The 27,861-nt window shown below is 37.5% G+C and overlaps 1 protein-coding gene across 2 annotated transcripts; it reads left to right on the top strand.

The window, feature by feature from the left end:
* On the top strand, window positions 1–26,263 carry LOC139132972 (fucolectin-like). Of its 2 annotated transcripts, XM_070699306.1 has the most exons (11): window positions 1–86; window positions 7,020–7,243; window positions 12,489–12,707; window positions 13,093–13,316; window positions 13,845–14,063; window positions 14,817–15,040; window positions 20,023–20,241; window positions 21,694–21,773; window positions 22,392–22,418; window positions 24,080–24,319; window positions 25,886–26,263. In XM_070699306.1, the coding sequence occupies exons 8-11, from the start codon at window positions 21,704–21,706 to the stop codon at window positions 25,963–25,965; spliced, it is 417 nt and encodes a 138-aa protein (XP_070555407.1). In that variant the 5' UTR covers window positions 1–86; window positions 7,020–7,243; window positions 12,489–12,707; window positions 13,093–13,316; window positions 13,845–14,063; window positions 14,817–15,040; window positions 20,023–20,241; window positions 21,694–21,703; the 3' UTR covers window positions 25,966–26,263. The 2 variants fall into 2 exon arrangements, with proteins under 2 accessions (XP_070555407.1, XP_070555406.1); XM_070699305.1 differs by lacking the exons at window positions 1–86; window positions 7,020–7,243; window positions 12,489–12,707 and adding exons at window positions 15,563–15,781; window positions 16,172–16,396.
* Window positions 26,264–27,861: the final 1,598 nt, after the last annotated feature.

A 27,861-nucleotide genomic window follows, 5' to 3' on the forward strand; every position in this document is an offset into this window, starting at 1 on the left:
CGGTAGGAAACATTGGCGTAGCAAACTCAGCATGACGCGTTTGTTGGTTCTTGGCATATTCGCGGTAGCCTGGTTTTCTCGTACAGGTAAGTAAATTAAGTAATTTAAATCAATGGCCAAATTCTTTTGTTGATTCGAAAAACAACTTCCTTATGGAATGAGACTTTATTAATGCAAAAATAGTCAAATGCACATCTTTGTATAATCTTATGCAAACGCGTACACTGGGACTTTAGTGAAGGCGAGTCCCTTCCTATCTCAATGTTTGTAAAACTGGGATGACGACATAAATCTATTCGGAGACCCATCTTCACTGCATGAAGTAAGCCTTATATTTTCAGAACTTTAGGTTAAATTTCAGGATTCAGAGTAAAACACGTCGACGTCTTCTTTATTTGAACCCCTCGTGTTTTGCGTTGAATAACCCCGATACGGTGAAAACTCATGGCCAAAAGTGTATTGACAGCCGAATGCCACTGGAAACATATCGGCGCCAACTCTCTCTCTCTCTCTCTCTCTCTCTCCTCTCTCTCTCTCTCTCTCCTCTCTCTCTCTCTCTCTCTCTCTCTCTCTCTCTCTCTCTCTCTCTCTCTCCTCTCTCTCCGCTCTCTCTCTCTCTCTCTCTCTCTCTCAACATCGGTCAGCGTCAGCTTTGCTAACACTATGCAAGTTTACCTTATGTGAAAACATGCCGCAGCAGCAATAAACGCATGAGTCATCAGGTGTGATGCTAAATACAACAATAGTTGCGAATACTTAACTGTAATAACTTATAACTTCTTGTGGATGCGGAATCTCTGCCTGTTCTTTACCGTTACGCGGACGCAGAATCTCTCTGCTCACATTCCAGTGCGATAACTGTGATCAAAAATCGACGACTTATAACTTCCTTTGCCAAGACTAAATTTCATACTGTTTATTATATGAGTGAAGCATTGCATGAGATTTTTACATGGTATAGAAAACATTCCATCTTAGTGAAGAGAGAGATTCGTCACGAAGCTTTATACGGTGGTCGATTTTAAAGTATTTATATTCTCCATGGGCGTCCAGCTTTCCTCTATTTTTGTTTTTTGAGGGTTTTGGTATTTTTTTGTTTTTTGTTTTTTTGTTTTTGAAAACAACAGAATACTTCTTCTCTCTGGTTATGGCTAATTAGTCAATCAGCGCAAGTTCTGGCCATCGAGTGAAAGATCAAGTTTGATCAAGATCAAGTTCGATTTGAAGTTGTTTCTGTCGAATTTCGCAATTGGCATTGTGATCAATGGCGAGAGTTCTGAGGTTTAAGACGCGATGTAGGCGAAAATAAATTTATTTAACCCTTGCATATCACTTAACGGTACAAAAAAGTGGTAACACTGTTACCTGTACGCCCAAATCAATAGATTTTCCAATATTGCAGATTTCTATTGTGTGGACTTAAGTTAACATTTTCCCTTAGCATTATCTCATCTAATTGTCACCCCACAATTTCATATATATCAAAGCCATATAAGCAATCACACAATGGTCATTCAACTGAGCTAGCTAACATTCATATCATAAAGCCCCCCCTCCCACCTTCCACAACCGAATCACATGTTGTAATGAATAAAATAAACATAACAAGACATTGCTTTGGCATCTGCAAATATAATATGATAAACTGAAAGCTATGTGCGATTGTAGTAACCAATATCACAAATTCTACAGTGGGATCAATTGTCCTGAGAAGTTCAAGGAAGGTCCATCCGGTAGATTTTCACAAAAGGATCGTAGTGACCGTTAGCCCAATGCGTGACATAACTCTGTATGAGATACTCTGGCATATCCCTCACGCGTGAAATCCCCTCTATTTGAAATTAAGAGAAAAATTTACTTGGACCGCGTTATCCTCCAATGACTAAATCAAATTTGCACTGACTGCACAAAAGGTATCCGACGATGCATGGCATTCCATTACCCGCAATTTGTGTCTCTGCATCTTTTCGTTACATTTATATGAAATAGTGTATACGAATTAATATGATTGCTCTTAGACTATAGTCACCATCGTTATCTCTGTCAATTTTATCTATTTGTAGTTTTTGAGTTTGAATATTAATATTCGTACAAATAATTAATATACTATAATACCAGTGTTTACTTAACTTTGTTTAAGTCGATGGCATAATATTATATAGTAGTTGCCAGCCGGAAACGAACGGTGTGCGACTGTACGCTAGAAAGGTCCGATCTTGCTGCTAAGGCAGTGATAATCATGGATCTATACTGGGTTTAGTTCAGGTAAAGTATCTTGCCTGTCTAAGCTGTCCAAAGGAAGGCTTAATGCCTTCTTGCATTTACTCCCGTAGACTTTTACGGTATAATGCGCCTTGGGATAAGATATTGAACTCTCAAATTGTGACATTTGTGTTCTGGTCTAGAGCAGCAAGTTGGGACTCATTTTGGCAGCTCTTGGAGTAAATAAAGTTTTCCCCATCTTAATTCTGTGAAAATTTATCATTTACTGTTTCTTATTGAGTCACCACAGGGATGGCTGTTATTTCGAATTTCAAGTATCGGTGAAGATTATGTATTCTGCTCCTAGTACAAACCATTTGCAGAAGACCAGATATTTTTATTCGTAGGTTGTTCAGACATTCATTGAAAATTTAGCTGATGCAATTTTTGGCACGTACTACCTCAGCTTCTACATATTTTTCTCTCAGAAGGAGAGATGGAATAAGAGTTCATCAAACATGGGTAAATCTACGACATAAAGACACAGACATCCCTTCAGATTATTTTCAAGTATTCTCAATATGTTCACATAGCCATAAGTTAAAATTTGCGCATAAAACTCTTTGGTAGAGTTGACTATCTTTTACTGGTGCCTGTTCTACAGAAATACCGACATGACAGACTCATTAACAAATGGTATTATTTTTTTTTCCAAAACATACGATGTTAGAAAAAAGACGCTAGCTCAAGCTTAGTGGGTATTCCGTAACTAAGTGGTCAATTCCTTACTTCCAGAGAGGACATTCCAAATTTGAAACTCAACGGGTTTCAATTGTTCTATCCAAATTACATTGAGTTTTCACTCTAGTTTGGCACGCGATAGTGCAACCGGGCACAGCGTTATAAAAACTGAGAACAACATGCCAAATTTCACTCTGATTTTAACACGACTGGTTTGTAGACCCTATAAATGTGACATTTTCAAATCATTGAAATATGTTCTTAAAAGAAGAATTATTAACCTGATAACGCCTCACATTTAAATATTGTGCCAGTGAATATGTGCACTATATGGGGTCATGTTTACACTTCTTACGGACAGAAATATCTGGCAAAATGTCCCCCAAAAGCAAGTCATCGGGTACTTTTTTCGGTTGACATATAGTCCGAGATTTTCATCGAAACTGAATAGTCAAAATTGAATGGCGGGAATCGTTATTTCACAGTTCTAAACTTGACTCCACGCAAGAACCACTTCGAGTTGAGATGAAGTTTTAGAGACGACATCGCAGTAATAAACCTTTGAAGAAATTAGGAAGGTAAACTAACATAATAAAAGCCAAAGTATGCATTTGATGTATTGGTTACTGTGATATACCATTTGGTATTTGTAAAATACATTAGTGAAGTAGAATAGTATGGAAGATTATCACATGAAGTGGCCCGGATCGCCACCTGTGTGCCGTAGACCAGCACAGATTAGAAATCCACATTACTCCTTATGTACGTCATCAACCGGAACTTTTTGCCAGCACTGGTTCCGTTCATAGATGCACACCGCGACAAAGACCGATTTGTCGTGATCGATCCCGTGCTGTCATGAAATTTGCACAAAAAGGTGACCCAATAATTCTGAATACTATGGCTATTCGTCGCCAGCGCGGTGAAAGCTGTGTCCGCCGAAAGCCGACCTGCTTAGGGGTCAGGGCAGCGCGAGACAATGATCACACGTTCACGTGACCAAATCCGAATGTCTTATTAGTGGAGATACCATTTGAACTATAAAAATTTCAACTTGATCGGATTTATAAATGAAAGTACCCGTAATTCATTTATACATCTCCTTCTGGGTGACGGGCCGCTTTACTCATATAAATGAAAGTACTCCGAGTAAATAAAACACAAATCTCGACAAAAATAATGCAGTTTATTGCAATAATTTTGATCCATCCACATAAAAAAAGAAAAATAAGAAGACTGTTCATGTGGTAAACTTGTAATCCCATGGTATTTTTCTCTATTTGACGTCATAGTATACTATTTTTTTTTGCGCGAGACGTACAACGTCACGCCGAAGGCGAGAATTTGTGCGGCTTCACAAAAAAAAACAGGAGTATAAGTATACTCAAGCGGACTCATTTCTCTTGCTTTTGCAATTAAGTCAAACGCATCTTTCCCTGCCTTCATGAAAACGGGATTTTATTTGTGTAGAAATAATATTTTTCTTGTCTGTGGAGGAAACACATTAATGACAGAAACTGGTTCATTCATAGCCTTGACACTGGGTCCATGATTACCAACGGGTGCCGGACGATACTAGATATCGTTTGCATTGGAGTCAAACATTTAGAAATTAGTTTCCATGAGACAAATCAATGGCTATATGGGCAGTGCGTACAAGGCATGAACCTCAGTATTTCAATAGACATCCTTACAAAAGAATAAAAAATGTAACCCGCAAACTCTAATAAGTGAAGAAATACTTACATTCCGAGTGCTTTGACAAAGTGTCAACTATATTCACACGAATGAAATGACAAGTCTGCAAGTATTTACTTACGACAATCAGTCCCACTTCTGTTGTTCAACTACAACTGCTTGACAAATGACGAAATGTTTGAAATGTTCAAAAAATTTTTGCTATGGTAGCTATCCTCCCTTTCAACTAGAAACAAACCAGATTCCACTTATTGTCTTTGACGCAAAGGTGTAAAATTAAAACATATTTACCTAAAGTCCAAAAAATAATTTTCTCACTAAAATTTCAACCGGGGTTCCTGTCAAATGTTTGACTTTCATTTACACAGCTCAAAGAGTCACCTATGCTAGTCAGCCCACGGCATATCAATTTCGAACAATAAAAAGTTAAGCTGGTACCACTGAGTAAAAATAAGTCTTGTGTAAAGGCTCACAGAATGGATAAAAAGGTGACACGTCACGGTCGGGTGAAATAGTGGCCACTGATAATCAGTCATTAATAAATAGCTTTCGACAGGGTCATTTGTACATATGGGGTACAGAGAGTTTATACATGTAGAACATATGTTGACTCTTTATTGTCAAACTTTTAAATCAATTTGCTACTAATGCGATCAGGATCATTTTCTTCGGTTGTTACAAAAAACTAGTGATTAACAAATATTCTAGTTTTCACTTGAGTCAAGTTTGAATTGGATAAGTTAGGACATGTCCGTGATTGTTGGGAGTATAAACGTCACGGTTATCGTCATAAAAAGGGTTCAAGGTATCCACGGAAGGCTTTGTTTGTGCCAATAAATACGACGCAAACAAAAAGTACGCTGTATCAATACCTTTATTACATTGTACTTACCTTCGACTGAAAAATTGTCAATTCTTTCTATTACATACCACGTTTGTCTATTTTGTCTATACACTGCTCACACAGAGGAGTGGCGATTTGGGCTGTAAGACTTGTTATGTTATGGCTTGTTATATGAGCATTGCTTCAAGCTGCAACCGAAAACAGCACTCAATGACTCGTTTTGCTGGACGTTTTACAAGATATTTCTGTCCGTAAGAAGTCTAAATAGGACCCCAGGCCCTTACAGTACATACACTCAATGGTACATTAGTCAAATGTGAGGCGTTATTAAGTTAACTATTTAGCACATAGTTTTAGGATTTGAAAATTGGCATTTGTAGGATGTAGAAACCGGTCATGTTAAATCCATTCCCTTAACTGCCATGAACAAGTATGAAAAGTTCGCAGTAATGATGCAATACCAGCTACGGCTGAAATAAAAGAAAACATCTTACGATATTTATTAATTAGAATGACAGCCGTAAGAAAATAACTCTGTAGATGTGTAGATGGGAATCACTCATGTTAATCAGTCAATGAACTTCAAGTCATTGTTTGAAAAGAAATTCTTGAGAAAATGACAAAATTACACAACATTTTTAAATCTTTATGGCATGTTAAATGTCACACATTGGGTCCGAAAACATGTGAATGAACCTGCAAGATTAACTATGGGAATGGAAGTGTACTCCAACAATAAGTTTTGTGTTTCAAGGGTTGCTTTTCGATGAGTTGGTCTATGGTCAGATATGGCTTGCCTGCACCAGAGGTCCGTTTATGGACTGTTTCAAGACATTAGTTCTTGACTTCATAGTCAGTGTCCAAGAGCGCACGGGGCAAAACATTTGGCGCGTCATGGAGCGCAGAACTGTCTTGTGAAAGATCGCAGTACAGTTCGACTCTTTTCCAGAAACAAGCGTATTTGTTCACATGAACATTACATGTATGCCACCCTTCGTTTACAGCGGTTGCCAAACGGTAAGCCTTATGTAAGCAGCAATCCCTAAGTCCCAAAGTTTACCACTTGTTATCAGCGGAAAACTAACCTTAAACATTGTTTATATATATATATATTATATATATATATATATATATATATATATATATATATATATATATATATATATATATATATATATTGTTTTCATATACTTCTTTAAATCTGGGCAAAGATAGATGCAACGGGTCACATCTAGATCTGTATTAAAAAATGTAATTTTTAATTAAATTCCGTTTCTGTATATCATAACGACATGAACTAGGGAAAAAAAACAATCGAAATATCTTCATTACGTATGGAACATTACGCAGTAACCATTTGATACGCTGGAAGTAACATTGATCATGAAGTGGATTGTTTTTACACAATAATAGTATCATAAACGCGGATGGTAAATGGTCTGGTCAATTATATATTAATCTTGAGTGGACGATAACCTGTCGGTTTTTTACCTACTATCCTACGAAAAGAAATTAACGTTTATATTTTTGCCAGTATCGGAAAATGTCGCAGTGGGAAAACCGGCGTATCAAAGCAGCCTTTACAGCGCCTCACCGCCACTGGCCCCGAAGATGCTGTTGATGGAATTGCAGACGGTCAGTGGTCAGCTCAATCATGTGCTTGTACTCTACATCAATACAACCCGTGGTGGAAGGTTGATCTTCAAAATAGATACGCTGTAAAGGAGGTGGTCATTACAAATCGCCAGGACTGCTGCCGTAAGTGCTGTCCTCTTTTTCAAAACTAGTTTTAATATGCCTGTCATCAGACAAGCTTAGTTAAAATTGCCAATAATTTGATTCATACAGTCTCTGGATATAAAGCTGCTACAAATTTTTCGACTTCAAATGTTGCACTTGAAATTATGTTTTTTCTAGAACAGGCGTTTGGTAAGGACGCAACTTATTCCCCACGGACTTTCGACACATCTTACACAAAGAAAATACACTTAGCGATCGCTAGCTCGATATTCATGAAACGTTCAATGAGATCGTGCCCATCACTATATGTTAACAACTTCGCTCACTTGTTTCTCTCAATTACCAAAAATAGGTAGCACAGAGGGCCATAAAATTATAATGACAAAGACAGGACATTTGGAGACGCCGTTAATTACAATTTGTATGATATCAACGTCTACTGCCGCATGCATCTATGGTTGGATTAACTCCTTTCACTTCTTCAAAGCCTACCATTTTTTGCTCACGTGTTCACACACGTGAGCATATGGTTTACCTCTGCCTGTTTGTGTGTGTGTGTGTGTTTGAAGTGTGTATGTGTGTATACCCGATATCTCAAGAACTGCTGAAGGGATGTCAACCACATTTAGTGCACAGCTTCAGTATCTAAATGGCAAGAGCTGAAAAGGTTTTGGTGGGCGTGGCTTGGATATTAATGAAGTTATGAAAGTTTTAATTTTTTCTGTTACGCCGCATTTGACAGGTGAAAACGATCGACTGTTTGAGGGCGCTTTGAAATGAGATGGTCCAGGTTGGCTACAGCTGGATAGCTCTGGTTTCAACCACGGTCCCTCCGTGTTTCAACCTCGTATTGAACATTAAAAATATGATATTTTATTACTCATTCAACTCACTATTCAAGATAAATTATCGTTTAGCAAATTAGCTTTACCCTTGGTGATTGATTTGTTTCTCTCGCTGCTCGATCGCCAGAAATGACTACATACGTTCTCTATCTAGCCTCATGGCATGGCATTATCACTCACCCCGACCCCTAAATATGGAAGTTCTGATGAATAATAACTTTTGGTAAAAGGTATAAAACTATCCAATCAGGTTCGTGCACAGAGTCCAAGCCGTGACCTACTTCATGTACTTCATGTACTTCATGTACTTCTGCCGCGTTTTGATTTTGCTTCGCCAAGAAACGTGCTCGCCATTGTCCATAAAAGTATGTTTGCTCTCCTTTGTGAACATTTTTAAATTCTGACTGTGTCAGATTACAAAGGCGAGGTTGTTCGTCAAACAAATTCCGGGATAGGCTTTGGTATGCATACGATCGGCATCGCGGCAGTGCATGTAGCGTACCATCATGCTTGTGTAACTGCCGAGCTCAACCTGCATTCACGGTTGGTACTTATATACAATCATGATGTGTTCAATTCCGATGAAGATTCGAAGTCTTACTTTTGCAGTCTTTTTTCCGTATGATAATCCCGACAATTCGTGTTACGGTTAGACGTGGTGGCCATTTTATGACAAGTTTTCAATACTGCAAAGCTACATAGCGTCACTATCGCGTGATCGAGGTAGGCCTACAGCGTTGAGCGGGATACAGAAACTCTGCAGAGGGAGAAACGATCGTTGACATGAACAGTCAATGCACTTCAGCACGTAGTCCGCAGATTGCGGATTGAGAAAATAAACGTGTTCCAGTAAATAACGGAATGTTTATTTACATTAACTCGATATTAATCAATTTCCAGCTCATCGCAAAAAATGTATTGCAAAGACAGTATTTGTCACTGACAAATACTGCACTGTAGGGAAAAAACAATCTGTAGAATAGTTCAAGTAGTACTACCCGAGACAAACACTTGTGTTGTCAATTTTGATTTCATTTCACAAATTTCATACTTCATCGAGTATCGCGTATTTCAGCCTTTGTGAAGCCATTTTATTGACATTTTCAATTTTTTCTTGGCTTCGTTGAGGAACATGTTGAATCGTCTCCGCGGACATGTAGGCACTTGGCCGTGGTGCAAATATTCAGTGGCCAAATTATCGTTTCGAAGCAAACAGTTCTATCATAGAAACACCATCAATTCTCTCTAGCAAAGTTGCGTTAAATATTCAGTAAAATGTCACATAATGTTAAAAGTGTGACGGGTCGAAGTGACTTGTTGTACCGGGGTCAACCAAACCAGTGTGAATTACTGGGGTCGAAGTGGACAGCGGTCGGGATGACGTGTTCCCAAAGCGAGCTACCTTCAGAAGTCTGTTTCGTCGCAAAAACGTCTACTTTTAAAACCCGTCTATGATGCGTACATAAAGGCCAATATTCAAACTCCCAATTTCCGACTATACAACTCAACATTCACATTCAAACTCCCAATTTTTAACTATACAACTCAACATTCAACATTCAAACTCCCAATTTTCAACTATACAACTCCACATTTTCAACTTTCGAACTCCCAATTTTCAACTATACAACTCTACATTTTCAACTTTCGAACTCCTAATTTACAACTTTCGAACTCCACACATTCAACTTTCGAACTCCACATTAACAACATTGGAACTCAACATTTTGCATTTGTATACCCCATTTGCAACTATCGAAGTCATAGGTCCCCCTAGACCACTAGCCAGCGAACACAAGCCAAAATGAGCATACATATAGTCAAATACGATTTAAAAAATCGTCGGTGTCATTTTACATGAAACTACTTATCACTTTGTTAGGGAGTCCCAAACACATGGTGACCTCGCAGTTAATTTTGAACATGGACGACACCGAGTTCGTTCATGACCACGTCAGTGATAGTTTGTCTAGGCTGCTACTTGACCTTTACCAGCCCGACAGACGGGGAGATATGTCACGTAGGTGTGAGAGTCTTGTAATGTTAGACTTTTGTCACAGTTAAGTGGCATTGGAATGTGTAGTGAGCGTATTGTCCAACTAGTGCAAGCCGCTCAACGTGAAATACATGATGTTGAACATAGTGGTCACGGTGTAATAAAGGGAAAGTGGCTTCACACATCAGCCATTTCGTCTTGTATGTGCTTTGGTGTGTTTAGTGTCTGAGTTGTGTTTTGGCTGTTAGTGTGGAAATTAACAAGCGAGTCGTTAATTTTAAAATAAGCCATGGGCCATGGCGAGCCACGCACGCACGGTCTTGTCATTAGACGACATGATAGCGACCGAATTAGGCCAAAGTGATGGCGGCGGTCGGCGGTAAATCTTGAAGTTATAGCATCACAAGTGTTACCGGTTCATATTTTTGGACCCTCTAGAACATCACATAGGAATAACTCTAAAACTCCGAAACGTCATGTGACGTATCTATGACGCGTTCTGACGTAGTAGCCCAGAAGAAAAAACGTGGCTAACTACAATGAAGCAAGTTAGGGATGCCTGGGAGGAGTTCGAAAGTTGAAAATGGGGAATAGGAATCCCAAATGTTGAGTTCGATAGTTGAATGTTGAGTTGTATAGTTGAAAATTGGGAGTTTGAATGTTGAATGTTGAATGTTGAGTTGTATAGTTGAAAATTGGGAGTTTGAATGTTGAATGTTGAGTTGTATAGTTGAAAATTGGGAGTTTGAATGTTGAATGTTGAGTTGTATAGTTGAAAATTGGGAGTTCGAATATTGGCCTTGATTACGCGCCATACCCGTCATTTATTTACTGATGTTATTCTCAGGATCATAAACATACACGCCTCTGCTATGTATCACAGCAAATAGTTATATTTGTGCGCCGCGTAAAGGGATCCTCGTCTTTTGCGAACTCGGAAGTGTGTCTTGCTCAATGCATTTCCTACCCATAGCGAGGGAAACTGCCCGCTTTCCCATGCACCTTTTTTCAATGCCAGTGCAACGCTATCTGTGCAAAATTTGTGGTGATATGCTCCCGTGTGATGGAAAACCTCTCTTATTCTAACAATGACGTAGTTGACTTTGGACTTCGATTTCGTAAATGTGATGTCCATGCAGTGAGTTTGGGTTGGCGCGCTTATAATGCAATCTTCGCCCGCCTGCGGTCCGATATCCCGCATAAGGCATAAGACCACTAGAAAGATTGCAAGAAACCCGTATTTCAACTTTGTTGCCATTTTTAGTTGCCTTTACTGCTTATCGGAGAGGATTTTCCAGGATAAGAAGCCGTGGGAATGTAAATCTATATCTTTCTCTGTACTGCGCCCTATTAGATCGCCTCTAACTCCTGAAAACAATGGTAGAAATCAAAACCACGCGGTCCATTTTCAAACAAAGAGTTCAAAGATCATTTCCGCATGCGGGAAAATTTGGCCACTAATAACATTTTTCGTCCCAAAGCGTTAAAGTTGAGTATGCGAAATCTGTGTTGCTGGAAGCCTTTTTGTTTGCCAAGGACCTAAAAGAGGGCCAACTGATTGGCCCAAACGATGGCATAGTGTACATTGAAGATACTATGATATAACGTTATCGAAAGTCATTAACAAGTTTTATTTCAGCCAGTTCCTTATTTGCATATGTAATGAACATTTCTAATTAGGGATATATATATCTGAATTGACTCAACCAAAGTTGATGAATCTTGCTACATATATTTCAGATACTATAATACATGTTATTGAAATTCGTTAAGAATTTTTGCTTTAGCCAATTTCTAATTTACATTTGATGAACTTCTTAATTAGCGATATTTGTCTGTATTGACTTGACCAAAGTCGACAAAACTTGCCATGTACATTAAAGATACTCTGATACAAGATTATTGAAAGTCATTTGACATTTTTATTTCAGCCGATTCCCAATTTGCATATTTAATGAACCTTCCCTATTAGGGATATATACTGACATTTACTTGATAAAAGTTGGCGAAACATGCTGTGTGACCATTATACCAGGTTATAACAGTATTGAAAGTATTTGCATTTTCATGTCAGCTAATTCATAATTTGCATAAATAGCTAACAAGCTTTCACGGTTTGGCATATAGAGCTTGAGGACTTGACCAAAGGCAATTACACATGCTATATTGTGATACAATGACTCAGAGAAATTAATTATTTTTATTTCAGGTAATTACACATTTGAATACTTAATGACCTTTAGAATTAATCTGTGGTGAAATTCATTATGTTGATCATAACACTTTCAATGAAGTTGCAAACATGTAGCAAAGGTTCAAACTTGCACATAAATGCAATATATAATGAAACACGTGAGCATTTTCAGTTCATATGTGTTAACCTATAAGTTGTGTTCAGATAAAACGTTTTCTTTGCTTGCAGCGGATCGTTTGATTGGAGCTGTCGTACGTGTTGGTTTAAGCAACGAGATAGCAAACAACGCTCAATGTGGAAGTACTGTTACCAGTGACCAAATAGAACAGTCCGTCACCATTACGATCCATTGTAGTCATGCTATAGAGGGACGTTTTGTTAGCGTTGAGCTTGAAGGCAAAACTCAGTACCTTACATTGTGTGAGGTTGAGGTTCATGGAGTTTTGTGTAAGTACCTACAATTATTCAAAGATCTCAGAAATTCTAGGGGCGTTACTTAGTATCTTTTGAAACACAATGCTCATATTAAAGTCAAATGCATTGATAAAAGAACTTCATAGTGTTATTTCTGGCGATATCTCGAAAACGAATCAAGACGGCGGTGATAACCTTATGTGGTCCTTTGAAGTTATTTTTTCTTACAGCAAAAATGTAGCGTCGTCGATTGTTTGGATTAATTGTACATAAACGAGGAAACACATTATCCAAACCGTCTCCTGTAGACATTGATTAACTACTTAGTTCATAATTTTGGCGATCTATCATTTCGACAATATTTTGTCGGATTATACTTACCTATCAGTTGAAAGAACATTTGCATTTTCTTTGCCAGTATCGGAAAATGTCGCAGTTGGAAAACCGGCGTATCAAAGCAGCCTTTACAGCGCCTCACCGCCAACTGGCCCAAAAGATGCTGTTGATGGAATTGCAGACGGTCATTGGTCAGCACAATCATGTGCTTGTACTCTACATCAACACAACCCGTGGTGGAAAGTTGATCTTCAAAATGATACACTGTAAACGAGGTTGTCATTACAAATCGCCAGGACTGCTGCCGTGAGTGCTGTCCTCTTTTTCAAAACTACTCTCAATATGCCTGTCATCAGACAAGCGTAGTTGAAAAGCGCATGATTTCTTTCGTACAGTCTCTGTATATAAAGCTGCTACAAATTTTATGACTTCGAAATGTTGCACTTGAAATTATGTTTTTTCTAGAACAGACTTTTGGTTTGGACGCACCTTATTCCCTACGGACTTTCGACACATCTTACACAATGAAAACACACTTAGCGGTCGCTTGCTCGATATTGATGAAACGTCGAATGAGATCGTTCCCATCACTACATGCAAACAACTTTGCTCCCTTGTTCCCTTCAATTACCACAAAAAGGTAGCAATAGAGGGCCATAAAATTATAATGACAAAAGACAGGACATTCGGAGACGCCGTTAATTACAAATTAGTATGATATCAATGTGTACTGCCGCATGCATCTATGGTTTGATTAACTCCTTTCAATTCCTCCAAGTCTACCATTTGTAACCTATAAGTTGTGTTAAGATAAAACGTTTTCTTTGCTTGCAGCGGAACGTTTGATTGGAGCCGTCGTACGTGTTGGTTTAAGCAACGAGATAGCAAACAACGCTCAATGTGGAAGTACTGTTACCAGTGACCAAATAGAACAGTCCGTCACCATAACGTTCCATTGTAGTCATGCTATTGAGGGACGTTTTGTTAGCGTTGAGCTTGAAGGCAAAACTCAGTACCTTACATTGTGTGAGGTTGAGGTTCATGGAGTTTTGTGTAAGTACCTACAATTATTCAAAGATCTCAGAAATTCTATCGGCGTTACTTAATATCTTGTGAAATATATAATGCTCATATTAAAATCAAATGCATTGATAAACGCACTTCAAATGTCATTTCTGGCGTTCTATCGAACACGAATCAAGACGGCATTAATAACCTCGTGTGATCCTTTGGAGTTATTTTTTCTTACAACAAAATGTTATGACGGAGACTGTTTTGGTTACTGTACATAAACGAGGAAACAGTCCGTCACCATTACGATCCATTGTAATCATGCTATTGAGGGACGTTTTGTTAGCGTTGAGCTTAAAGGCAAAACTCAGTACCTTACATTGTGTGAGGTGGAGGTTCATGAAGTTTTATGTAAGTACCTACAATTATTCAAAAATCTCAGAAATTCCATCGGCGTTACTCAATATCTTGAGAAATATATTATGTTTATCTTATTATCAAATGCACTGATAAAAGTAATTCAAAAATCATTTCTGGCGTTCTATCAAAAACGAATCAAGACGACATTAATAACCTTGTGTGGTCCTTTGAAGTTATTTTTTCTTACAACAAAAATGTTATGTCGGAGATTTTTGGATTAATGGTACATAAACGAGGAAACATATTATCCGAACATCTCGAGTAAACATTGATTCACTACTTAGTTCATAATTTTGGCGAACTATCATTTCGACAATATTTTGTCGGATTATACTTACCTATCAGTTGAAAGAACATTTGCATTTTCTTTGCCAGTATCGGAAAATGTCGCAGTTGGAAAACCGGCGTATCAAAGCAGCCTTTACAGCGCCTCACCGCCAACTGGCCCAAAAGATGCTGTTGATGGAATTGCAGACGGTCAGTGGTCAGCTCAATCATGTGCTTGTACTCTAAACGAATACAATCCGTGGTGGAAGGTTGATCTTCAAAATAGATACATTGTAAAGGAGGTGTCATTACAAATCGCCAGGACTGCTGCCGTAAGTGCTGTCCTCTTTTTCAAAACTACTCTAAATATGCCTGTCATTAGACAAGCTTAGTTAAAATAGCCAATAATTTCTTTCATACAGTCTCTGCATATTAAGCTGCTACAAAGTTTTTGACTTCCGAATGTTGCACTTGAAATTATGTTTTTTCTAGGACAGGCTTTTGGTAAGGACGCAACTTATCCCTTACGGACTTTCGACATATCTTACACAATTCAAATAAATTTAGCGTTCGCTAGCTCGAAATTCATGAAACGTCAAATGAGATCTCACTATATGTTAACAACTTCGCTCACTTGTTTCCCTTCAATTACCACACAAAGGTAGCATAGAAGGCCATAAAATTATAATGACAAAAGACTGACGTTCGGAGACGCCCTTAATTACAAATTAGTATGATATCAACGTCTACTGCCGCATGCATCTATGGTTGTTGGATTAACTCCTTTCAATTCCTCCAAGTCTACCATTTTTAATCTATAAGTTGTGTTCATATAAAAGAATTCTTTCTCGCAGCGGAACGTTTGATTGGAGCCGTCGTACGTGTTGGTTTAAGCAACGAGATAGCAAACAACGCTCAATGTGGAAGTACTGTTACCAGTGACCAAATAGAACAGTCCGTCACCATTACGATACATTGTAGTCATGCTATTGAGGGACGTTTTGTTAGTGTTGAGCTTGAAGGCAAAACTCAGTACCTTACATTGTGTGAGGTTGAGGTTCATGGAGTTTTGTGTAAGTACCTACAATTATTCAAAGATCTCAGAAATTCTATCGGCGTTACTTAATATCTTGTGAAATATATAATGCTCATATTAATATCAAATGCATTGATAAAGCAATTCAAAAATCATTTCTGGCGATATCTCGAAAACGAATCAAGACGGCGGTGATAACCTTATGTGGTCCTTTGAAGTTATTTTTTCTTACAGCAAAAATGTAGCGTCGTCGATTGTTTGGATTAATTGTACATAATCGAGGAAACACATTATCCAAACCATCTCGTGCAAACATTGAGTCACTACTTTGTTCATAATTTTGACGAAGCATCATTTCGACAATATTCTTTCCGATTATACTTACCACTCACAAAAAAGAATTAAACATTTGCATTTTCTTGGCTAGTATCGGAAAATGTCGCAGTTGGAAAACCGGCGTATCAAAGCAGCCTTTACACAGCCTCAACACCAGCTGGGCCCACAAATGCTGTTGATGGAATTGCAGACGGTCAGTGGTCAGCTCAATCATGTACTTGTACTCTACTGCAATACAATCCGTGGTGGAAAGTCGATCTTCAGAATAGATACACTGTAAACGAAGTGGTGATTACAAATCGTCAGGATTGCTGCCGTAAGTGCTGTCCCCTTTTTAAAACTACTCATTATGCCTGCCATTAGACATGCTTAGTTAAAAATGGCCATAATTTGTTACACACAGTCTCTGTATATAAAGCTGCTACAAATTTTTGACTTCGAAATGTTGCACTTGAAATTATGTTTTTTCTAGCTCAGGCTTTTGGTAAGGACGCAACTTATTCCCTACGGACTTTGTAATTAACGATCTCTACCTCGATATATAGATGAAACGTCAAATGCTATCTTAACCATCACTACATGCTATTGTTTCACTCCACCTAAAAACAAGGCCAGAAAATGATAATGACATCGATGTGACCTTCGGAGACGTGTTCTTATGCACGCGCATAATACCAACATCTTCTGCCTCATGCATAAAGCGTTGAAATCCAATACACGTTTCGTGTAACCATTCTTAATTTACGATGCTGCACAAAACATTAAGCCAAAAGACACCATTAGCCCCTATAGAAATTTTTTTTTTCAGAAAAAAAACAGAAATTGGCCAGGCTAAATCATTCTAACCATTCTTTAACCTCACTCATTTTAAGTCCCTTTCAAAATGCCAAAAACTGAACCTGTCGTATAGATAAAAAGTTTTCTGTTCGACTTCGAAAACGTTCACTGCCGATTACAATGACATGCATCGAATGGCAGTAATGTACAGAAAGTACACCGTAATATTACCGTTTCGGGGGATCGATAATGAAACCGGGAAAAAAATGCGATCAACTCGACTGCCGCAGTCATTGCATTACATTATCTCTTACAAAAGTTACAGAATTTTTTTACTACTTTACCATACCAATATTTACTGTGGTATTAGTCTACCGTCACTTTGAAAATAGAATGCTATTTTACGGTATTCACAAAACCAGAAAATGCCTAATCTGGCATTTCCAATAAATGGAGTTTCGTTGAGTGAGTCGTTCTTAAACTTCTGACACAGTATGTGTAAGTGTTTTGTTTCCTAAAATTCCACCTCGAAATGCCACATTGTACGAATTGTAACGCAATGTAAATGTTTGGGAATAAACTGTTTTAAAATGTTTATGATGGCGTTGTAGAACGAAATGATAGTAAACAAAACAATTGTTAAGTTTTGCTGTTTCCATGAGTCTCTTTTTCAGTGTCATAAATATCAGACGGAAAGAGACGAAAATTTTCAAAAGGAAACCAGAATGTTTTTCATGCAAACTTCCTACTGTCACTCAACCTATACACTGACTAAGTGCAATTCATTCGCATCATTGCGTAGAGAAAGCAGTAGGTATGATCGAGGAAAATATTTCTCTGATTCGTAAGTAAAGCTGTACCATCATGGATAGGAGCAACTCACTATGTCGCAAGCAATGGTATTACTCGATTATATTTATGCTTTTTCAAGTTTATGAAGATTATTGCAACCAGTGTGTATTTTGTAAATGACACATGTTATAAATTAAGGAAATGGTTAAAATCTAATACGTTTTCGCGAATTTAAAGTTTAATTTCTCTGAGTCTTTAAAATCGTTTGATTGACTGACTATATGAATCAAATCCACTCACAGTGCCCCATGAACATTTACTTTGTTTTCAACAATAATACGAATGACAGTGTATCTCGAAAATCTTGAGTTCGTGTGTAAAATTGAAGCAGCATTGTTGCTGCATGATTGTGCATCAATCGACTTCTTTTAACATTTTACTTAATGTCACACCATGAACAAAACTATTATTTCATAAATTTGATATTTCACAATACTGCAGCATATATCTGACTGTAAACTGTAGCGTCAATATGCGGAAACATATTTTCATTTTATCTATGTCTTGTACCTAACAATTGCTGTTCTCCCTTTTGTTGGTGACAGTTTGGCGCTGTGTTTTATACACCACCCTTGTTACACATGTATATGAGGACGTGTATAATAAATTTACATGTATCTGTTTGTTACTGATCTTTAAAGAACTGTAAAAGTTCCTAACTGCACGATAACGTTCCCTGCATTATTATAGGTGATAAAACTAGTTTGAAAGTCAGCCATGAAAACCCAAAGAATGTGAAGACCTTAAGTGTATATGATTCATTCTTGCATAATAAGGGAGCATTCGTTTTTTACGGGGAGGGCGGGGGTCGGTGGAACTTGAGCGACACATGAAAGTAAAAAGCGACCCCTCATAAAATTATATTTATAAAATTTGACCCCCCCCCAAAAAAAAAAAATTCATCAATTGTAAAATGTGACTCCCCCCTCCCCCCCAAAAAAAATCATCAGATTGATTCATTACCCCTTTGTACCCTGTGGCCCTTGGGTGAAAAATTGGGCCCTTCAAAAGTGTTTGCAAGAAAAAGAGTGACCCTCCCAAATTTCAAATGCATGCACGAAATACAGTGACCCTGCCCCAGATATCACAGTCCGTATGAATAATATCTTAATTGACTTATAATTTTACAGATTTAGTTAGTTTTGTATTAAAAAAGAAAATTCATAGTTTTCCTCATAGACTACAATGTATAGTGAATCAAAATTTCGGTGAAATTCCAAAATCCGATTTCTTGCTCACACACACACCTGTAACCACCCTAATCCTATCAAATACAGTAATATGAATAATGAAAAGTCTATGAATACGCAGATTTACTTAGTGTTGTATTTTTAAAAAATATTCATAGTTTCCTAGACTACAATGTATGGTGAATAAAGCAACATTTCGGTGAAAGTTCACAGTCAATTGTTTTCCCATACCTCAATACAAACCTTCGTAAAATTTGACCCCCCTCCAGATTGTAAAATTTGACCCCCCCCCTCAAAAACCAGTTTCGTAAAAGTCACCCCCCCTGATTTCCATCGGACCCCCCACCCCTTCTGTAAAAATCGAATACACACCAAAGAAATAAAACATATTAGGCAAAATTCCTTAACTGTATTTAGCAATTCAAGTGAAGTAAGTCCATAATGTAACATTCAATCAATAAAAATGGTGCCCGATAATGATTTGTTTTGGAAATTGTTCAGCCAGGAAATGTCCCGGGGCTAACTGTCCTAAAACTTTTGGTATAAGGGGCAAATCATCCATTTAGTTGCATCATTAAACATTTGTCAATATTTGACCAATTCTGACGAGTGTTCAGGATGCCTGGTACAATCAACACTTATTATTAGTGATTCAGGATGATTATTGGACCAGTTGTGATGTCATGTTGAGTATCTTATAACATAAGATAAATTATGTAAAGCTACGAAATATGGCAGGAAGACGCAGTCTTATCCAGTACAGAATGATCAAATATAGTAGTATTATATCAAGCTGAGGCGATTTTTCTATTCCAAAGTCCCAAAACTGTTCTAAATTTATTTATGACTCATGACGCTTTCATGTTTACATTTATCTGAAAGTTTTTAAGTCAAACAGACATACGAGCACTTCACATTAATTATCGAGGCTCTCAGAGAACACAGAATAGATTTCATCTCTTTTCCATTAATCATTGGTGCAAGTCTATCATACGGTACGTCTTCTTGTCGGACTATAGGAGGTGATGCCGCACCTCCGATACGTTTCGACGTCTTCAACAGTCTACGCAATTGTGATACAGTGATATGAATATCTGTTCAAATGGATTTGCTTTGCTTGTAGCGGAACTTTTGCTTGGAGCCGTTGTGCGTGTTGGTTCAAGCAGTGACATAGCAAGTAATACCCAATGTGGAAGCGCTGTCACCAGCCACCAAATAACCGAGTCCGCGACCGTAACATTCAGTTGTAGTGGGTTTCCAAAAGGGCGATACGTTAGTGTCCAGCTGGAAGGGAAAACTCAATACCTTTCACTATGTGAAGTTGAAGTTTATGGAACTTTGGGTAAGTACTAAATGTTGTGTTTTGTTTTGTTTTTTAAATTGAGGCAGGTTTTGTAAATCTGAATACAATGACAACGCACTCCATATGAAGATAGAAATTCCAATACCAGTTTCACACTATATCGCATGCATTATGTATGGTAAGCATGCATTCTGGGTGTTTCCTTTATTTTGCCAGTCACATGCAGGTATTACGTTTAGTTTCAAGTACCACAATATTTTCTCTTCCTCTGTCATTGGTTAGCAGCGTTTGTAAAATAATCGACATATAAAAGTACGACGGGCACTTCAATAGTGTGCCAAGTCGACTTTTTCGCCTTTCGGAAAAATAAAGTGTATTTAAAAACTTTGAAAAGCCTCCGACTGTGACGGTGACAGTGAGCTTCTGGTAGTCTTCCACATGATGCACAAAAAACTTTCTTTGAATTCATTGCTTTGCGAAACAGAGTATGTAAGCCAAAAACACTGGAATGGCCAACGTTTCACAGGAGGTTTTGACAATAAATAATGTATCCTAAACATATATCTACAAAGGTCAAACATGAATGCAACAAAACTTTTATATTCGATTGGAAATGTTGCTTTTTAGTAACGATGTGCCATATCTTTATTGATCACAGTTTCCTTGGTAGTAAATAGGTAGGGTTCAGTCAAGGCTAGCCCTACAGCGTTTACTTAGATTCTGTATGATTCACTCCAGAAGTAGAAGGGAGGCAGCTTCCCGCATTTGGAAAGATCATTCCATTTGCCCCACTTGGAATTATCTATAAATATAGAGCAATACAATAGCGTTTTGCTAATTCAGGTCAAGATAGTCGGTCCAATATAATAATGAAATGAAATAGTAACTTTAAGGTAGTATGCACCTCGAAAGTGAAAGACTTAAACTTTTGCTCTAACTTTCCTCAAGGAATCTTTCAATCATTCTCCTTCAAAATCAAGAATAAAAATAGGGGGCCACCGTGCAAATTTTGGAACTAGAGAAACAAATTACCCAAGATTTACCGATATTAGAAATTCACAATGGCCGCCATCCCTGTGTTAACTCTATGGAGAAAATAAAAATTTTCGAATTTCGAAAAACTAAGCCGGTAAAAAGTTTTCTTTCACCAAGAGCTTTAAAATGAACCCCCACATGTGGTATATCAGAAGAGAATTGTAAAAGTTTGAGAGTCCGAATGTCTGTCCCCAAGGTGCGTTCTACCTTCAGCGGCTTTGAAAAAAATGTTACATTGCAACAGAGTGAACAGAGTAAATAATTAACTTTAACTGCATAGGGTCACTTTCCATGGGTGATAGGTGTGTAAAGCATATACTCGTTATAGAAAGATACGCTTGAGTGAACAGTACTGTTCCCATATACTTGTTTCTCTATATCAAGGAAACAAATTAAGTCACTGTGTCTTGTGGTGTGTGTTAGCTTTAATATCATCCAATTTCTAACCTAAATTAGCTGTTCCACCATGCCGCCATCAACACAATCACCAACGCCACGACCAACTCATCCAACACCACTGAAAACGGAACCCCAAGGTATGGCAGAGTTTATCCTTATCACCTTTTCAAATTGTTTATGAAAAGCTGTTTTGCTAAATATAGGCAGACCAGGCTTTCCAGTTGTAGGTCTCACGATCAATATTATTCGACTCGATTAGCTTTAAGTAACATTATGAACTTGACATAATATATGAGAAATATAATGAACAGCAAGTTCATTAAGTAAGACACGCTCATAGTTTCTAGATCAGTAACAATTCATACACCGCCATCGATTCTCTAAACGTGCTCACAATATATTCAGTGAAGGAAAATATAGGCTTTCCTGTATTACTTCCTATGTCTTTGAGTACACGAAATTAACAAGATTTCCTAATGTATATCCGTTTCTTTGTCCACTTTAATGGTTCACTAATAAAATTGCATCACTTTATTTTAGACTGTCGTTTGGCATTTGACCCGTCGTTCTTGCACCAAACCAGGAACCGAATATACACTTATTCCATATTTAAGCTAAAAACTTTGTATTTTACAGCTTAACTAGTCTTTTCATCTTGCACAGTTATACTTTAGTTTTTCCAAATAGACAGAATTTGATGTCTTATCGTATGTTACTCAAAAAAGATAATGATATTTTCTTTTTATGCAACACAGTCACAACAACGATTCCGACCCTACCACGTGAGTATATATCATTTCGTTTGGCTTATAGAATCCATGCCTGTATATATCTCAGCATGGTGACACAAAATCAACAGTTGTCACTATTACATGAAATGTCAAGTTTACAGCATATTGTTTTAAAGCCTCTCACTTTATAAATATAAAATATCCACGATGCAAAGCTTCTAGATTTCATTGGAAGCATTTATGACATCTTGTTCTGCTGTCCACTTTACAACTTTGACCAATATTGGTTCCTATTTGGACTTCCTGGCAAGTCTACGACGCTTATATGTTTGTATTACGATCACATATAAAATTTACAAAAGCTGTAATGGACGCCCTGTAGGGGTTTGTAAAGCGTAGATATATTTGAGGCCATACCAGTACATACAAATATTGCTGTTTTCTACATACCATCATGTCTCCTTCTAAACATGTTTAACAGAAGAGGTGTGTGTGTTTCCAAAGCCCATTAACCCTTGCGTTTGACCAGGATGTGGCAATTTGGAACTTTTCTCATACACGGCTTTGTAATACCACATTGCGTGTTTTAAAGTTCAAACGAATAATCGACATATGCGATTTCCTAAAAGCACGGTCTATTCATCACAAGGTCGAGATACGTCCGATTGTACAACATGTGAACAGCGCGAGTTTGTTATATGATTTGCAGTTTGGACAAGTGACGTCATCAGTGTCACATCGTCCTTGGCAGTCAAGCATTGTCCGTTTGTAGTTAAGAAAGATATCTCTTTCAATTTTTTTCAATTTTAATTTGTGAACTTCTGTAAACAAAATGATTTCCTATTTTCTGTATCAAGTCGCTTTACTCTCTATTTCATGTTGTATTGCAGAGGGTGGGTCGATATTTTCACAGTTTACGTCTCCCTGTGTTCCCCTAATCCATATTCTGGACATTAATCGCCGAAATCGCACTTAAATAAGATGCGTCTTCCTAAAACGCGATAGATATTTAGTTCACGAGTTACAAAACACAGTTGTGTTTCACAGACTTGAAGAAAATGATATCGTCGGTTAAAGGTATACAGTCACCTGTAATCTAAATATGCCCATATATGGTCAAAGGGGCAAACCTTGGTATTCAAAATGTGAGGGCGCTGTTTTTAAAAAGCGGCCACCGCCTTAAAATCTTTGATTGGTTAGATTTTCTGTTTCCATGGTAACTGTGGCAAACTTTGAACAGGTGACAGTAAACCTTTAATGTCGCTCATTGTATGGCAAATTAGCACAAGATTGCTTATATCTTTTACGGTAAAAGCAAACGCCCTGAATAAGAACGTTTGCTTTTACCGTAAGAGAGATAAGCAATCTTGTAAAATGAAATAAACTTTTACCACAGGGGCGTCTGTGGGTCATGTGGTGGAGGTACTGCCGCACCTGCTAAAGCCGACCAGAAATGACCCATTGAAAATTTACGCGGGCAAAGATAGTTAAGAAATTACTTTCAGTGACAAAAGTGAAGTAGAGTATAAATCACCGTTACGTCAAGCCCTAATGAGAAAAGGTCATGCTTTCGAAATTATCGTTTTCGTTTTGCATCATAATCGACAATTATCTTACACCCCATGAAATCAGACGTAATTTTTGAGGAGCTATCATAAAACGTGCATTATGTAACTTTCCTCTTATTAATTCCATATACCTGGTCTGTCCAGCTTGTGAATTTCCTCCTGGTCTTCGCAACGTCGCACAGGGTAAGCAAACTGCACAGAGTTCAGACAAACCAAGGCAAGATGCAGGGTCTGAGAAAGCAGTAGACGGAGATTTTAATACCAATGCCAAAATGGGTTCATGCTCATGGACAGACAGAGATTACGAACCTTGGTGGAAAGTAGACCTTGGAGAAACTTACAACGTCTATGAAGTTGTTATCACTAACAGAGAGGATTGCTGTCGTAAGTAAACATGACTGTCAATGCGGTTTCGTTGTGTCATGAGATTTTTAGGTCTAATCTGATATTTATCAACGGTAATTTCTCGTTCTGATTTAACACATAGTAACATCTTTGCACGCCAGGTGACCGTGATGAGCACCATCCTCGGGCGGACAACAAATCGTGATCTTTCTCTTGCTATTACAATATTGCGATACAATACAAAACAAAACGTTACAATACAAAACGTTACAATACAATACAATACAATACAATACAGTACAATACAATACAATACAATACAATACAATACAATACAATACAATACAATACAATACAATACAATGCAATGCAATGCAATGCAATGCAATGCAATGCAATACAATACAATACAATACAATACAATACAATACAATACAATACCAAGTCTTCTAAGTGGATGAATGGCGATTATCGTCTCCTAGAAATTGCTTCTGATTATTCAACATCTTCAAAGCTCCGATCACATTATAATAGATGAAAGTGTCAGTGTATGTAGTACTTTAAACACTTCTGACAATACTTCTGCAACAGCAACAAACTGTTCTCTTGCAAAGAATAAAGCACAAGTTCCCCCTAAGTTTCCCGACTTTCACTCAACATGGAGAAAAATGGAATGAGATATAAACTTAGCCGAAAATGCGCATCAGAAAAGTATGTCTTCAGAGTATGGAAATTTATATATCTTGAGGACAACTTCCCTATACATAGAACCAATGGCGAGCTTTTATACACATTATTCTACATAATTAGTAATGTTAAAGGTCACTCACTGCAAGATCACGTTAAAAATTATTTCAACACTACTTTTGATATAATATCTACGAGGCAAGGTTTGAATAGTATAAAAGAGTGTCTTTTGATTTGCCTTGTGCTGGCTTGCGTCAAGATGAATTTGGTTGCTACGAGTCAATTTCGATGTCGTTCGAACCATAGACTCAGGGTCGAAATGACTATCATTTCTCCATTTCAAAAAACTCATCAGCATCAGCAGCAATCTCTAGAAACAATGTAAAACGTCAGAGAGTAATCTTACATGTCAGTGATGCAGTTAATTGTGACACGTGACACTTAATGTCCAAGCTTACCCAATAGTTTGTAACTCAGAAAAGTGTTGCCAAGCGTATTTGAATATAATCGTAATTGCGTGATGGTAACATCAACAATAAAAGCAAACCCTCTATGTGTAAAATATCGCCAAGATACACTTATTACTTCCTCAAACAATGTATTCACTTGATTGCCTCTGTAAATTCCTTACTGACGTGACTAGATGAATAAGACTCTGTGTATCTGAGAACTGCATTTATCCCACTTTTATCCATCATTCATTCATTCATTCATTCATCATTCATCTATCTGGCCAGTCTGTCAGTGATCTATTTAGTCACCCATCACTCTCTCACTAATCATTCATTTATTCTCTCACTTCCTATATACTTCAATAACACATCAATGTAGTGAAACAGCTATGAAATTAAATGATGTAATTTGTTACCGATAGATGACATATATTACGTGCTGAAATTATTCTTATTTTTCTTTTAGGTTTCCGTCTCAAGAATGCCGAGATCCGTGTTGGTGATAGTGAAAACTTCGAGGATAATCCAACTTGTGGAATGATGTAATTAGGAAAATGGTCAAAGAAAATCCAGTTCATGTCAGATGTGGTTGTGAGACTCCAATGCAAGGGCGATACGTCAGTGTACAGCTGATTGATAGAACGCAGATGCTGACCATGTGTGAGGTAGAAGTAATGGCCGCATAAATACTCGACCGATATTCAAATGGAACCAACACATATTAATTGTGAAGACATGCATGTTAAAATTAAAGTGATTACTAGTACAAACGAGTGTATGGCTTATTTTACTCGTTGCTCAGTTCATCATTCTTATAGCAATAAAGAATTACAATAGCGCATGAATGACTGTCTCTGAAGCATTATTTTTCTACCTCTTTAAACAAGTAACCAAGAAGGTACCCTTGGACTGTCTGATACTTTCATAACATCTAGAAGCAAGTAGATGTACAGAAGATGATTTCTTATGCCGAAATTAGTTTCTAAAGCCTGAAAGAACTACATACATACACGTACACATATATACATACACACACATACATACATACACATACTTACACATACATACATACATACATACATACATACATACATACATACATACATACGTACGTACGTACGTACGTACGTAGTACACACATACATACATACATACATACATACATACATACATACATACATACATACATACATACATACATACATACATACACTACATACATACATACATACATACACGTCAAAAATTCAACCTTACGTGTAGGTCGTTTAAAGTTTAGTTCTATTTTGGCAGTCATATCACGAAAATATACAAGCAGAGGATGAAAATACCGTTGAAATGTTTTATCAGTACTGCAACAAAATGCACACCATTACATTACTATGAACGAGTTACGACGCTGTGGCTGTACTCACTTCAAGTATTCCCTAATCCGCTTACAAATTCCATTCTAATATGGTATATTCGGCATATGGACATGCATAATTCGTTGTGAAATGACTGGTAGGGCTTCTCAATCCAAATTGCTGATGCGGAGTCCAAGTTCTTTCATGAGAAGAACAATAACTTTAGATGGTATTGGACGCTATTTGACCTTTGAGCTCACAACATCTTCACATCATCACAGGGAAAACAATGTAAGATTTTAATTGTTTTACAAACGTAGTGAATAATGGTGAGTCTGTGATTTGCGTGATTGGCTTTAATGACATGAATATTAGGGATGGCCCTCCGTGACTGGGAAAGGGTTGCTTGGAATAATCAATTCAATCATATGAATTTATATAAAGCTTAATCAATTTATTTTGGAGTTGGTTTGAGTATGCACTCTTTTCCCTTAACTCATCTCATTGACAGTGTGAAATTTCCAGTCATTTGAATATTTGATTTTCGAAAACAATGGCGTTGAAAATCTATGTCATCTGAATAATTAGGGCTTTCATATCGCCTCTCATGGTGGCGATTTTTTACACATTTCGGACCGTGTATACCTTTTTTTCACCAATTTTTGGAAAATCTTAACGCAAGAGTTGAGAGGATACCAACAAACGCATCCACGGATCCATGGACTAAAAATTACGAACATTTCCAAAAAACTAGTCTGTATGAGATATTCTAACTATAAAATATTAGCCTACCTGCAAACCAGTTTAACTTTTCAAAGAAAGTTGAGGAAGAATGGAGTTGTTATTTTCTAAAGTTATTGGCAAATTTTATCATTTATCATCCGCCATCGGGTACAGTAACTTCGGCAATCTTCGGATACGACGCTGAAGCTGACGCTGAGTAGCGTCATTTTCAACGTCAGCTAGAAAGGTCACCCTAGGCTGAGATGAGGATGAGGATGACACCAACTTTTCGTTCGTCTGTCATTCTATAGCATCGTTTGAGGGCGCTGTGTAGCGCGATCAAAAATATTTTCTGTCCACGCAGCGTTAAAGG

This window comes from Ptychodera flava, chromosome 5 (genome assembly GCF_041260155.1).
Source record: "Ptychodera flava strain L36383 chromosome 5, AS_Pfla_20210202, whole genome shotgun sequence".
Taxonomy (NCBI): domain Eukaryota; kingdom Metazoa; phylum Hemichordata; class Enteropneusta; family Ptychoderidae; genus Ptychodera; species Ptychodera flava.